The sequence below is a fragment of the Rhineura floridana genome, chromosome 2 (genome assembly GCF_030035675.1).
Source record: "Rhineura floridana isolate rRhiFlo1 chromosome 2, rRhiFlo1.hap2, whole genome shotgun sequence".
Taxonomy (NCBI): Eukaryota; Metazoa; Chordata; class Lepidosauria; order Squamata; family Rhineuridae; genus Rhineura; species Rhineura floridana.
Genome location: NC_084481.1, coordinates 186,648,592 through 186,663,990, shown reverse-complemented (window position 1 = coordinate 186,663,990; position 15,399 = coordinate 186,648,592). Strand labels below are relative to the sequence as shown.

At 40.5% G+C, this 15,399-nt stretch overlaps 1 protein-coding gene across 11 annotated transcripts in view; it reads left to right on the top strand.

The window, feature by feature from the left end:
- Positions 1-15,399, top strand: part of RALGAPA1 (Ral GTPase activating protein catalytic subunit alpha 1) — a 305,037-nt gene that overhangs the window by 228,910 nt on the left and 60,728 nt on the right. For 10 of the 11 annotated variants that reach the window (XR_009760717.1, XR_009760716.1, XR_009760718.1 and 7 more), the window contains 2 exons: positions 3,994-4,117; positions 6,414-6,569. The exons of the other annotated variant lie outside the window; for it this stretch is intronic. Coding sequence is in view for 7 of the 10 variants with exons in the window: in XM_061611662.1 (XP_061467646.1) it covers positions 3,994-4,117; positions 6,414-6,569 (280 nt within the window). In the remaining 3 variants the exon portion in view is untranslated. The remainder of the gene's footprint in view (positions 1-3,993; positions 4,118-6,413; positions 6,570-15,399) is intronic. 11 annotated transcript variants of the gene reach the window in all.

Here is a 15,399-nt window from a genome sequence, read left to right as displayed (position 1 = left end):
TACTAGCAGAAACCAGTAATGATATTAAACAAATGCTGATGGACGTTAAAGAGGAAAGCACAGAAGCAGGACTACAGCTGAACATCAAGAAGACTAACGTAATGACAACAGAAGATTTATGGAACTTGATTTATGAGGACATTGAACATGTCAAAGATAATCAATATCTTGGCACAGTCATTAACCAAAATGGAGACAATAGTCAAGAAATCAGAAGAAGGCTAGGACTGGGGAGGGCAGCTGTGAGAGAACTAGAAAAGGTCCTTAAATGCAAAGATGTATCACTGAACACGAAAGTCAGACTCATTCAGACCATTTTGTTTCTGATCTCTGTGTATGGATGTGAAAGTTGGACAATGAAAAAAGTGGATAAGAGAAAAATCAACTCATTTGAAATGTAGTGTTGGAGGAGATCTTTCAGATACCATGGGCCGCGAAAAAGACAAATAATTGGGTGTTAGAACAAATTAAACCAAAACTATCACTAGAAGCTAAAATGATGAAACTGAGGTTATCATACTTTGGACACATCATTGTTGACCATTGAACCGCACTGTCACTGAGTCTGTTTTTCCATCAAGTCTGAAAAACTGTAACTAGGGGGAGTTATGTCTTTGCCCAGTCTGGGAACGGACTGCCAAGGCCGTTGCTATGGTAGCCATCGCGATAAACTGGGAAAAGTTCTAGCAGCTATCTGTGTTAAGCTGGTCTTCTGTGTATTGCCTCTGAACTGAGAGGTTCTCTTCTGTGTTTACCCCCAGAGGGGGGGGGGTGACTGAAGAAACTCTACATGTATTTACTCTTAAGCCTTTGGCCATAATGTCTTAATAAAGACTCTTAACATGCTCTAATGCTCTGAAGAAGTTTCTTGCTCAACTTAACTCCAACGTAATGTATGCTGTTTCACGCAACAACGCACACACGTCAACAGGGTTATGGGCCCAGATCCACAGCGCATTACACGGGAGTAAGTTGTTGGTCTGAATGGCAGATGGAGTTCCAGAGGGCAGCTTGATTGATTGTACCAGACAGAGGTGAGCAACATGGCTGTAAACCTGTTTGGGGGAGGCTTGCCAATGGAAAGATTGACGGAAAAGAATTATGGCAGCTGGAAGCCGAGGATGCGGGCTTTGCTGATAACAGAGGATTTATGGGACATTATAGATGGACCACCCCCGGCGGTATTGACCGCGGCCTGGAAGCGCAAAGATCAGAGGGCGCAGGCGTTTATAATCTTGGCTCTATCGGATTCTCAACTGATGTGTGTGAGAGATGAGCCGTCGGCAAAACAGATGTGGGACGCGTTGCAGGATTTGTCCCAGGAATGGCAGCGGAGGCAGGAGGCGCAGAGAGCCAAGCCGATGGAAGCTGTCAGAAGCAAGGAGCAGAAAAGTGCCGAACCGGAGGAGGCAGCCGAAAGCAAACAGGATTACAAGCATCAAAGGCTAAAGGCTTGTTATGCCTGTGGGGCTCGTGGGCATCTCCGAAAAGACTGTGCAGTCAAGCACAACTCCAGGGACGGAGGCTTGAAGCAGGGAAGTGTGAACTTTGTTTGTAAACAGAAGTCTCAAGATTTAGGACCTGTTAACTGGATTGTCGACAGTGGGGCGAGCCATATATTAATTAAAGACAGAAGTTTGTTTTATGCTTTAGAAGAAGTGCAGGATTTTGTGCAACTTGCGGATGGATCACAGAAACGGGTGGAAGCCCGAGGACTGGTGAGATTTAATAAACTTGGGATAATGTCAGAATGTTTGTTTGTTCCGGAATTGGCTCATAATATTTTATCAGTTCAAAAACTGGTGGATTCTGGGTATTGTGTAACATTTGATAGAGGAAAATGTTTTCTGCAGAGAAGAGGCAAAGTTGTCTGTCAGGGTTTTATGACACAAGGGCAGTTTAGAATGACCGTGGGTGTGAAGTGTGCTGATGCCTTGAGTTTAATGGGGCGGAAAGAGAATGACGGTCAGAGCTGTAAAAAGACAGCTGTAAAAAGCACACAGCCACAGTATTCATGTAATGCAGTCAGGCTGATGCCTGAAAGAGTGCATCGCAGCCGAGTTTACAAGCCACAGGGTAAGAGACGTGGCAAACGTGCACCTAGAGCACAAGAGAATGCATATTTCAGAGCTTGGTGTCCAGAAACACAAGCGCAACCATTTAAACCAGATCTTGACTTAAATCTGAAAGGCACGAAGACAAAGAGTCTGGATTTGTCAGGAGCAAAGACAGGAGGTCTTGAATGTTTTGTGGATGCAGATCATGCAGGGGAACTGAGCAGTCGTAAGTCAACGTCTGGCATAGTTGTGATGTGACACTAACAACATGGTGGCTGACATAATGACCAAGCCTTTGTGTGAGGAGAAATTTGGCAAACTGGTGACAAGGCTTGGAATGAGTTGAAAGTTGATTGAATAAAGTTCTAGCTAAATGTACAGTGATGTTCTGAAATGTACTGTAATGTACTGAGATGTAATTTGGAATTGTATTGCAAGATGTATTGGAGAAATGTATTATTGTTATTGTTGTAATGAGTTACAGACATGATGGGGAAAAAAGGGGGGATTGTTGACCATTGAACCGCACTGTCACTGAGTCTGTTTTTCCATCAAGTCTGAAAAACTGTAACTAGGGGGAGTTATGTCTTTGCCCAGTCTGGGAATGGACTGCCAAGGCCGTTGCTATGGTAGCCATCGCGATAAACTGGGAAAAGTTCTAGCAGCTATCTGTGTTAAGCTGGTCTTCTGTGTATTGCCTCTGAACTGAGAGGTTCTCTTCTGTGTTTACCCCCGGGGGGGGGGTGACTGAAAAAACTCTACATGTATTTACTCTTAAGCCTTTGGCCATAATGTCTTAATAAAGACTCTTAACATGCTCTAATGCTCTGAAGAAGTTTCTTGCTCAACTTAACTCCAACGTAATGTATGCTGTTTCACGCAACAACGCACACACGTCAACAATCATGAGAAGACATGATCTGCTAGACAAGACAATAATGCTGGGGAAAACAGAAGGGAGTAGAAACAGAGGAAGGCCAAACAAAAGATGGATTGACTCCATAAAGGAAACCACAGACCTGAACTTACAAGATCTGAACAAGGTGGTTTATAACATGCTATTAAAGGTCACTTGTTCATAGGGTCACCATAAGTCGAATATAACTTGAAGGCGCATAACAACAATTGTCTTTACGATTGAGGTGCCAATGCTTGTTGCATGGTAGTTAATCTTAATTCAGTCCAGTTTATTGGTTGTCTAAGCCGTAAGGGTGTTAAAAGTAGCTGTGGAACAAAGTCATTGCTTAAGCCATCATTGCTATAAAAGAATAGAGCTAACTGCAGCTGAAGCCAAGGGGATGGGGGGAGAGGACTGTTTCCCTCAAACCTGAAGAATCAACTGAAAGATTCTTCCTTTGGAAGGCACTTATTCAAATTAAGGAGCACTGTTTCTTTTTTTTGTTTTAAGAGTCTTCTTTATTGAACAATTTACCAATAGAGAGACAGAGAGCATTTCAGCAGATTACATGCATACGTTCAGTGATAATCGGGAAAGATAAATTATTGTGATGTATGGGGAATTGTTGCTGAAATCTGTGTGTTCATATCTGCCAACTTTATTCATAGAAAGGCAAAAGCAAGTTCAGAGAGAAGACAACTCCCTCCGCATGTTTCCTTATGCTTCTATTAGGAAAGTGAGATTTACACCTTGTTTTGTCTACTGCCATCGTAAAGAGACCATTATTCTGAGCCATGTACTTTTTAACAAATATATCAGCAGGCAGTTATGGGGAACCAAACTGGTGGGTATTCTTTCAATGAGAAAAAAGGCAGATGGGGAGGTGAGAACAAATGTGTAAAAATATTAGAAAGGAAGCATTTAAGATCTACTAGCACTACTTTTTTTCACAGTTCTAGCCCCTTTTCTATTTGTGTATCTCATTTTTTAGTGACTTCAGAGTACATTCTTATGTAATTGCAGTCCTGTGTCTTACAGCCGAGAGACGCACAAAATTGCAGTATTTTATGTTGCTGAGGGTCAAGAGGATAAACACTCCATCCTTACTAATACTGGAGGAAGCCAAGCCTACGAGGATTTTGTAGCCGGCCTCGGTTGGGAGGTATTTTTATTGTACTTTTTATTTATTCAAGTTGCCTATATGTTACCATAGTGTTAGCAATTTCTGAGAAGTTCATACCAAAGGCTGGTGAGAAAGAGTCCTTGTGTCCTGCAGGCTAGACTCTGTCTGAAAGCGTGTTCTACCTGTTTCACAGATCATCTATAGAGCTTGTAGGAGAATGGATGGAGTTGAGGGTACCACCCACGTGCCTGAAGTGGAATCTTTCCATCAGCAGGCTAAGCTGTATAAAAGAATAACTGCATAGCCATCTGTGTAGTTTTCCCCGGATCACTTTTCTCTGAAAATTCTGTTTGGGTGGTGGTATGCAAGAAATTGGGGATAGGAGGAAGTTTGTTTCACAACCATTCTTACATCCTCTTGGAAATGTACTGTAGTTTCCAGAAAATATGTCTGTGAAATCTGCCAGTTCTTGTTGAGTGGTAGGAGGACAGTATCTGGCTAATTTACTGGTCATGTTGATTCAGAATCTCGGACCAAAATGTCATGTAACTATAGAAAAAGAGCTGCTCCATCTGGCTGCACAAATGCTGCGACTTATCTTTCTTACTGTGATCCCTAGCTAGGGAAAGCAAGAGGATTGCTGAAAGATAGCTATTTTCCAGCTGGGATCCTGATGTCTGCTCTCTGGGGCCAAGAAGTGGACAAGTGCTAAACAACCTGAGATGGCAGAGTGTGCACCATAAACTAAACAGCCAGGGAGTTGAAAGCAGCCGTTAGGACACTGGTTACCCTTATGTATATGCCAGGGAAAATAGCTGCAGAGGAAATTAGACCACAGAGCAAAGTGCTCTCCAGTACTCTACTGTTATAGAGCTTTTTCCTGAGTCTTCCATCAAATTCAGGAAGAGGTCGTTCACATTACCTGCTACCTGATCCTTGTATCGAGAGATGCCAGGAACTGAACCTGGAACATTCCACATTAAGTACATGTGCTCTCCCACAAAGCTATGTCTCATTCTTCATCCACGTCTGAGGAATTCTCAGAGTTCTCAGGTATACAGAGATTGTGTCGTCTCCTGACCTGTTAGCTTTGTAAGTAGGGTTATGACAATTTTCCATGAATAGCCTGAATGCTGAACAGCCATAAATAGCCCTAGATGGTTATTCCCAAGCAGTGTAATGTGAACTCTGTCTTGTAAAGAGTCCACCAACAGAATCTACAAAGTTACATGGCAAGTCTTTAAGTAGTTATGTGCCTGTTGAGCAAATACTAGGTTGAATTCTAGTCAGTGTCTCCCAGGTATTTGTTTCCCATCTATCTGTTATTTCTCTTGATATATTCAGTATTAAAAGAACAGAAATTCTTTTTAATTTGGAATGAGTTGTCAGCATATCCTTTTGTAGGCAGATGGAGCTGTTCTTTTCACTATCTTTACATCTTGCCATCTGGGCAAATGGGAGAGGTTCAACCATCATACTGATTACAAAAAGCAGCCAGCATTCAAAAAACCAAAAAAAGGAGAAAGAAAATTCCAAAATCCTATGAGAAACTTGGGCTTATCTAAGAAGTAAAGTTTCTCACATTTTGGAATTGTCCTCCTTTTTTTGGTTAATGCATCATACTGGCCACCTGTCACTGGACACAATAAGAACGCATCTAATTTTCTTTGTTTCTATACTTGTTTTAATGGTACAAATAAGAATAATTATTTGGCATCATAGAATTCACATTTAAAACATTTTATCATAAAAATTATTCTGATAGTGTTTACAAACAGCTGTTACTTCTCTACTACAGCTTTGTTATCCCCCACACAAAATAATGTTAATATGTTTTTTAATAATGTTTTTAACCCTTTTAAAAGATGTTTTTAAAGCTTTTTTTAATGTTTTTAACGTTTTGTTTTAATGTATTTTAAGGTCTGTTTTTATGATGTTTTATTTAGTGCTTCTGTTTGCCGCCCTGGGCTCCTGCTGGAGGGGCGGGATATAAATCAAATAATTAATAAATAAGATCTCTTTCCACTAGGCTCTGAAATTTCAAATACTGATGTGTCAAGTATTTGGGGATGCTCTTGTGCTGTATAGAGTTCTGGTTAATTAGGATCCTCTGGTACTTCCACTCAATATAGTGGTAACAATGGATCTGGTTAATTTAGTTCTGGCTAATTAGGATCCTCTGGTACTTCCATTCAATAAAGTGGTAACAATGAATCAGTTCATATCTGAGCGCATTAGATTTTGCTGTTGCACAAGTAAATGTTTTTCACCGAAGCATATGTGGTACTTGATATTACACTTTTTTTCTAATGTGGTGATTACTTCTGTGCTTTAGGTGAACCTCACAAACCATTGTGGTTTTATGGGAGGGTTGCAAAAAAACAAAAGCACTGGATTGACTACTCCATATTTTGCTACCTCTACTGTGGAAGTAATGTTTCATGTATCAACTAGAATGCCTTCTGATTCAGATGACTCCTTAACAAAAAAGGTAGGTGTTTTGAAACTACCTTATCCTTGAGGTCATGCTAAGTTCAGAGAGTAAAAAACAAATAATTTATTTAAGGGTTTGAGATTTTATTGAGGCTTTTTGTTTCTGATACCTTTTGGCAAATCAACACAGCCACATTTAATCACAGTAAGAATCTTGGTGCTTCTAGATAATATGATAGTCTGAAACAAATTTAAAAGAAGCTTCCAATCAGAAAGAAGCTGTATAATGAAGGTTCTATGTGCTTTTGCTGATAACCTCTTATTTAATAAGATTGGGTGCTATAGTGCATTGTAAGATCTCCTTTCTCTCTGCCCTGAGCATGCATACATAAATGCATCTCCCACACATGAATTCCTAATATAAATGCATCCTTTCCAACAGATATGATCTTGTCAGCATACCCACTCTCCCCAATACTGTTTTCTCTCCTCTTTGCCACCACAATGACTCTTACAGATAAGCCCTATTCAGTTGTTAAAGCCCACCTGTGATTTGAATTGCATGAGAGAAGTCTGAGATCATGCTTGCTGGCCCCACCCTTGTCACATGCCCATCACCCAGTCCCATCATCCTACATATGTTGGGTTTGAATGTCTGAAGTAGGCAGCCTGTAGATTCCTCATTAGGATTTAGAATGCTGTGTGGCCAGAGTTCTAAATCACACAGGGACTCTATACATGTAGAGCAGGCATCTTACTTCATATCCTTGCCCCAATGCATGGAGGGTAGTGGTGCTGGATGATGGGCCTGCGAAGGAGGGAGCGTGTCCTGCAAGCACAGCCCCACTCTTCCTTTCATGAGATTCTAGGATAGGGCTATAGTCAAGTTCAGTCATCTTCTCATTGATCTGATGGAACCCATCTAAAGATCTCACTCAAGCATTTGTAGTATTGACAGGGACAAAGGGCAGGGTCTTAATGCAGGCTTATCACACACATTTATCCTGAATTGATTGTTCATGAGGAATGATTGCAATCCCCTATCTCAGTCATGAATAGAATTCAGCAAATTACTCATACCTGTCAGCATAGGGTGGTCACATGCTAAGTTGGTTGGTATAACGTGTGAAGCCCTGAATGTCTAAAGGTGTCACAGAGAGCTGTTTCTAAACTATTCACCTGTTCCCTTATTCATCTCCAAGATATAAACCTGGAAAATGTGTATTTATAGCCAACATCAGCAACTATTGGTTATTTTAAAACCACCTTAAAAATAAACTGTTTTGCACCATTGGTATTTTTTTTCTTTTTAAAATTTAATAAATTCCTCATTAGTGATAATAAGTTGAGTCCTTGAACATTTGCCCTATTACAAATGAACAATTGGCTATCATTAGACTGTGCCCCTTCTATTCTGTACATATGTCTTCATATGTGCTAATCCATTCAACAGACACATTAATGAGCACTGGTTGAAGTGTAATATTGTAGGAAGTGAGGCCAGTTGACCTCAGCGTGAAGTTTAATACTTGTAATTGAATTAGATCGCCGACAGTTAGTACAGAGAAATAGCTATGCCTCTGGCAAGCTTCAATTATTGATGACTTTTTGTTTTATGTTCAACCTGTAAATAATTCTCTGTATTATTCTTTAACAGACTTTGTGCTCTAAAATTGTTCATTGGTATCTTGAAAACTTTGTTACACTGATAATTTTTTTAACTATTCAAGAAGACCCTCTCCAACCTAGGCAACATTTCATAAAGTGCATTCAGTGGTTAATTATAGGATCCTCTGGTACTTCCACTCAATATACTGGTAACCATGGTTTCGCGTTACAAGAACAAGACTCAGTGAGCCTAGGTTTGTCCTCTGGAACAGCCATGAGGAGGTTAGAAATTTCTGGTTTCTTAGTACCCTCAGTTTAGCATGTCATCTGAATCCTGAGCTGTAGTTAATCTTAACTATGGTTAAACAAGCCAGCTTTATCAACTGTGGTTTGACGTTGGCTTGTTTCAACTAATCATAGTTAGAATTAACCACAGTTTGTCAATGGTAAGATGCAGTCAAAAAAAGGGAAGTGAAAGCTTATAAACTACTCATACCAGAGGAGGGGAAGCATACAGACCTGAGGCTGACTGTGGCTCATTGTCATAATCCAAACCAGTCCTTTATATGTTCTGTTGCTCACATGGTTGTGCAACACTTTGTGAATGGGCTAGCAGAAGTGATACCTGCTGACCTCTCTCCCCCATCCCCAATGTACCAAATGCTTGCAATCAGATTATTTTGCACATTTTGGAGCTACTCTGTAAGCAGTACCCTTTATCTGTATACGGATCACAGCTTCTGCCCGTAGTTGGCAAATCTGAACTGGAAAAAAATGGAGGTACAATTAATAGGTTGAGTGTGCTCTAAAATAAATGGGGCTTCTGCACAGACAGCTAAGGCATTAAGTTCTATTAATTTCAGTGAGACATTGATTTTAGTGCACTCTAGATTACGCTGTTTGGTTTTTGTACCAGCAAAATCAGACTAACCCATTTTTAATTAGAGCATAGATTTAGTATTTGATTTCTTCTGACTGTCAAAACATTGGGGATCCAATTTATCTTAAGATAGTAACAATATAGTAGCACCTTGTGAGCTTTCATGTTTGAAAAAGGATGTTGTCATCTTTCTCCCCGTCCCTCTATTTTCCTTTCATTCTGTGGAACAGCCATCACAGATCTAACTCCATGTGCAGGGTTTTCATATAACCTCTCAGATACAATGCTTTTCAGTGAAAATAATTCAGTTAGGGCTGAGCCATAAGTAGTGGTCTGAGACTAGCCACAAACCAGAAGACAGGAGTTGCACCAAGGAATCATAGTCAAGGAATGTGGCTAGAAGTCAGGACTCCAAAGAACAAGGCAGGATCAAAGGATGTAGAAACAGAAACTCACCAAAGCTCAGGAAGACCTTGTAATTTTGGCAAGGTGTAACCCTCTTTCAGTTCTTCCTATCCTTGAGGATCCAGTGGCCATACTGGGTAGGCAGTGTCATTCTAGAACCTGAGAATAGTTCACTGTCCAGGTAAATGCTTCAACCTGCAGTTTTAGTGGTTCAACATAAGTGGCAGCCAAAAACAGATCCAAAAACTCAATTTTAATCCTGGCAGCTCCTGACAGGTTCATACATCTCACTGCAATTTTATGCAGAATGATGTACTTGCATATGTGAATCAGCTCTAATTCAGGAGTGTGTACACGTGCGCGCTACCGTCTCATTCATGCCCATGATCTTTTACTATGTCATCCATTCCAAAATCCTTGCAGGGAGTTCAGGGTTATGAAAACATGGTTTTATTTCTGAAACTGGAGCAATTTCCTCTGCTCTCATAGCTAAAGACAAGGAGTTGATGAAGCTCTGTAAGCAATATCTAGTTTCCTAGTTGCACTGATAAAACTCCTGGCTCAGGTACAGTCAGTTGCTAGCTCTAAGAAGGCTATGTGATTGAATGTACATCCCAGGTTTTGGATGCTCAAGTTGTTGTTGTTGTTGTTATATCCTGCCCTTCTTCCCAGAAGGAGCCCAGGGTGGCAAACAGGCGATAAAACCCTTTAAAAAAAACTAGAAACATCTTAAAAACATCTTTTTAAAAAATATTTTTTAATATAATTCTAACATATGCAGACTGAGATAAGGTCTTTACTTAAAAGGCTTATTGAAAGAGGAAGGTCTTCAGTAGGTGCTGAAAAGACAACAGACAGCGCTTGTCTAATATTTAAGGGGAATGAATTCTCAAGGGTAGGTGCCACAACACTAAAGGCCCAATTTCTATGTTGTATGGAATGGACCTCCTGATGAGATGGTATCTGCAGGAGCCCCTCACCTGCAGAGTGCAGTGACCAACTGGGTATATAAGGGGTGAAAGAAGGAATTCTTGACAGCCCTTCATCCAGTGATTAATATGAACATAGCATCACTGGACTCTGCCTTAAATCAGTTCAGAATACTAAGAAACAACAGTGGAACAAGTAAAGAAATAAATTGCTTGTGTGTAACATTGCTTCCCTAATTGCTGACTATTCACAACCAGTCCATATACCTCTGGAGTGGAGAATCAGTAATTCTACTTCGAACCGTCTAGTGTACAGGCACACTTAAGTACAAACTCCTTTATCATTAGAAATGAACTACATTTCATAACTTAGTTTGTAAGTGAGAAATTTTGCCTTTGGACCAGGGGTAGGTAACCTTTTTCAGCCTGAGGGCCATATTTTCTGCTGGGCAATTTTCCAGGGGCCATTTGCTAGTAGTGAGCGGAGCAAGAGGTGAAGTGGGCAGAGCAACGAATGTGAATTTTACATTTGTACTGTTGACTAGTTTCTATACACAATCTCACAACCCAGGTCTAGGAGTTGGAGAGTTTACCAGTTCTGGGAGAGGTTACACTCCCTCTGATAGAACGGGCACATTGTTTGGGAGTGCTCTTAGATCCATTTTTGTCACTGGAGGCACAAGTAACCTCTGTGGTGAGGTACCTGTTATCAACTTAGGTTGATCAACCAACTACACCCTTTCTTAGACAGAGGTAGTTTGGCCACCATGATTCATGCATTGGTAACCTCGTTATTAGGTGACTGTAATGTGTGCTACATGGGACTTCCCTTGAGATTGCTGTGGCCAGGTTGTTGTGTGGAGCACCTGGATGCACACATACCTGTGCTGAGGGAACTGGACTTGCCGCCAATAAGTGTCCAGGCCACGTTCAAGGTCTTGTAACTAACATATAAAGCTCTGAACAACTTCAGACCAAGTTACCTGAAGCATCACATGCCCCTGTATAGACCTTTAAGGTCACTTAGATCATCACTGAAAAATTTTACTCATGGCACTGCACCCTACATAATATCACAGAGTGGTGACCCAAAAACAGGCCATTTCCCCTGCCCTGTGGAATGCCCTTCCTTCTCCCATACATGAAGTATCATCTATTGGTTCAGACGCCTTGCGAAGACATACCATTTTGCCCTGACCCATACAATTGGACCCTGTTATTTCTGGATTTCTGTTTTTACCTGTTCCTGTTTTTTATGCTGTTTTTCTGTTTTTATTATACTGTTTTACTATTCTTATGCTATTTTTGTACACCACTTATGGATTCTTTAATATTAAGTGGTCTAGAAATGCTTTTAAATAATAAATAAATCCGGGAAGGCTAGGGGCATAATAAGAGTTCAAGGATACAGTCCAACCAGGCAAATAAAACATTCAAGGAGGATGCAAAGCAGGGCTGGGGAAAGATGATATAGCTGAGGAAAGAGTATGGCCTGGGCAGAGTCCCACGGGCTACATAGAGAGGCTTGGAAGGCCTCATTTGGTCCCCCAACCTGACGTTCACCATGCCTACCCTAGAGTCTTTGAAGGGAGTGCTTAATTTTGTTGTTCTTCTAGAGCAGGAGTGGGAACTAGATCTGGCCAGCCAGCTTGTTATCTCCTCCACCCACCTGTGGGCCAAATTTGACATATGGGCAGGGCCACCCAACTCTCAGTCACTTGACATCATAGTGGTGTCAGGTGACCCATTTTTGTTTAGATATTGTGAAGCACTGTGAATGCAGCTTTACAAGACCTGATAATCAGCTGATCATCAGATTACAAATTCAGGTGTACCATACTCCACAAGCCCAGTACACAGTGAATGGCAATGCCTCCAAAACCTCTTTCAGTGAAGCTACATCTTTAAAAGGTAAAGGTGTCGCCGCACTTATAGTGCGAGTCGTTTCCGACTCTTAGGGTGACGTCTTGTGACGTTTACTAGGCAGACCATATATATGGGGTGGGATTGCCAGTTCCTTCCCCGGCCTTTCTTTACCCCCCAGCATATGCCGGGTACTCATTTTACTGACCACGGATGGATGGAAGGCTGAGTGGACCTCGACCCTTTTTTACCGGAGATTCGACTTCCTCCCGTTGGACTCGAACTCCAGCTGTGAGCAGGGCTTCGGCTGCGTTACCGCCGCTTACCACTCTGCGCCACGGAGGGTCTACATCTTTACCTGCACCATATTAATATGGCATTAGGTGTAGGACAGTTGGGCATGCCTTAAGCAAAATGGCCTCACAGTCCTAATTAGGCCATGGGCCAGAGCTTCCCCACCACTGAGCTAGATATTTAAAAAAACCTCTCTAGTATGGAATGCCGTCCTTGAGACTTAGACATTCAGGGAAAGTGAGGAAAATATAGTCACATGGTATGTAACCCTGTTTCCTCAAAGGCTAATGAGCAGTGTTAAACTCCCCTACCAGCTTTTTTTTTAGAGAAAGGAATGAGTTTTGCTCTAGTGCCATATAAATCAGCCAAAATCCTATATCCTGGCCTCCCCCAACCTAGTACCTTCTAGTTTTGGACTATAGTCTTATCAGCCCCAGCCAGCTATTTTCTTTCAATCTCTTTGGAAGGTATTTTAACACAGGGTCTAAAGATCAAATTATTTAATAGAGCCAGGACAAATAAAATATCCAAAAGAACCTATTTTACAGAGCAGTCTAACTCATAGGAAGCTGGCAGAAGGGGTGCCAGCAGAGGAGGAGCTGTCAGGAAGCTCTGCAACATCCATTTCCTGTTTGGGAGCCACCAGGCTGGTGGAATGTCTGCTCCACTAGGAGCTGCATGCACAAAGAGAAAAGGAAAAGCAGTCACTCACAAATACACCTAATGCACTCCACATTGACCTGCATTAGAATTATTTTCTTAGACTGACCTTTTTCTCTGTGACTTTGGCCTGGATCAGCACCCGCTGGAGCAGTCCAAATAGGAGTTGGATATTGCGTAAGTCCCCCCTCAGCCCCTCATCCAACCCTCTCCCGGGATACCCCTTGTTGGCTCTTACACCGGCACCGCTTCTGCCGGGCTGGGTTTTGCTGGCTCAGACATATCCGACTTCTCTCAGCCCAGCGTAAATACAAGTTGAATTGTGCCCTTAATAAAGGACATAATGATTTAAATGCTATTTTTAAAAAGTCACTTCCCTTTCTAATCTTTAATGTCCTAATAAAAGAAAATTTTAACAATGATAATGTAATCGTGCATTTAAAGTAAAATAATAAAATATCACAATTAATATTGAGAATCACTGTTCAAATTTCTACAATGCTTATCAGCTGCATCTGTAGGTGATAGTCTTGAGATTGAACGGGGTGGGGGGAGTGCCTTGTCAAGTTAGCATAAATGTATTAGACTTCACTAAATAGTAGCTTCCTAATAATTTTGTAAGTTTAGGTTTGAAACTGTATGTTATGAAATCAATACAATTTTAATTTTAACACTGTCAAATCTTTAAAGTTCATTATAAGCGCCATAATTCACAATTAATGCTTCCATGCGTAAACTATACATGTATAATAGTATGTTAAAGGGTTTGGACATTCGCTTTTTATTCCTTTGAACAGTAGACTCCCATTTTATATCGCAAACTGTTTTGGAAGTCACCCTTAATTTCAAAAGTAATTTGCTATGAACCATGGACAGTTACTGTTTGACACATGCAAGCATGAAGCCCCCTTGTGTATGCAAGATTGGATGCATTTGGTTCTTTGAATTCCTGCCATTGTATTGTCTTTCCTTTTATATATATATATATATATATATCTTAAAATTACTTTCCCAACTTTTAGTTATGGTTCCAGTCCTCAGCAACGTGTGTTCTTCTAATCAGCTTTGTTTTCCTAAGTCAGTTGCAGAAGCCAGCCTCCTTTTTCTCCCCACTACAAATCACCACAGCACTTTTAAACCACATATACCTGGTTTTAAAAGCAGTTTAGCAGAGGTTTGCTGAAGTGGGAACTGGAATTACAAAAGCAAAACCCTTAGCTATATCATGGCCCTCAGGAAGTTTTAATGTCTTTTCTCATCCATTCTTCAGATCAGTAGGTTCTACACATTACTGATAATTCTGGCAAGAGTTCAAGGGTTAATGCAATAGATAAATAAAAGGAACTTTCTGTAAATTGAGCCCTGCATTATTTCAGTTGTCTTCTCTTTCCAAAACTAACTTATTTAATTTTTTTAAAGTAAATACTTGAATTCTTCCTGCCAGTGTTCTTTGCTTTTACTATCGTTTATTACTTCAATTATACTTGGTATCACTTAGAACAATCTGCCATTTGGAAATCGCAGTGTAGCCTGCAGCTTAGTATTAACTCTGGCTGGTATTGTAACATGTACAGCATATGACATTAATGTATCAAATTAGATTTGATCGTCCCTTCTGGTTATATTTATTTCACATTTCTTTTGTATTCAGTTAACATAAACCTATTATAAAAGCTGACACATGGTGATAGCTATAAAGTAAGAATGTTTTAAAGTATTTTGATTTTTTTAAATGAAATTTCAGATATCTCTGCTTTTCCAATTTGTTAGCTTGTTCAAGGATGGAATAGAAATTGTAACTCTATGCTGTAACTGTAGAAATAGTTTAACTAATCATCATTGTTATGCTACCATTCTTCCTACCAATAGTCACAAATGCTAGACTCTTGTTATGGTAGTAACCCTTCCTGCAGAGAAAATTATGAATGGTGAAAAGAGAAATTATTTTAAAAAAAAGTAACGGCAGCAACGACAGCAGCCATGTTTTTTTCTGGGAACCTTGTCACCAAGTTCTACTTGGTCAGAGGCAAAGAGGCACTGCTTGTAGTCACAACTAAAATTAGAAGATACCTAGGCACAAGCCAGAACATTAATAATACCTTCTTCCCTTACATGCTAAATATTCCACCATTCAAACATCTTGTAAATGGACTGTGTGTTCTTGGCTTCAGTAAGATTGCCACAGAGTAAAAACAAAGACCTAGTAATGTGACAACAGCAACACAAATAATATATCACGCAAGAGAAAA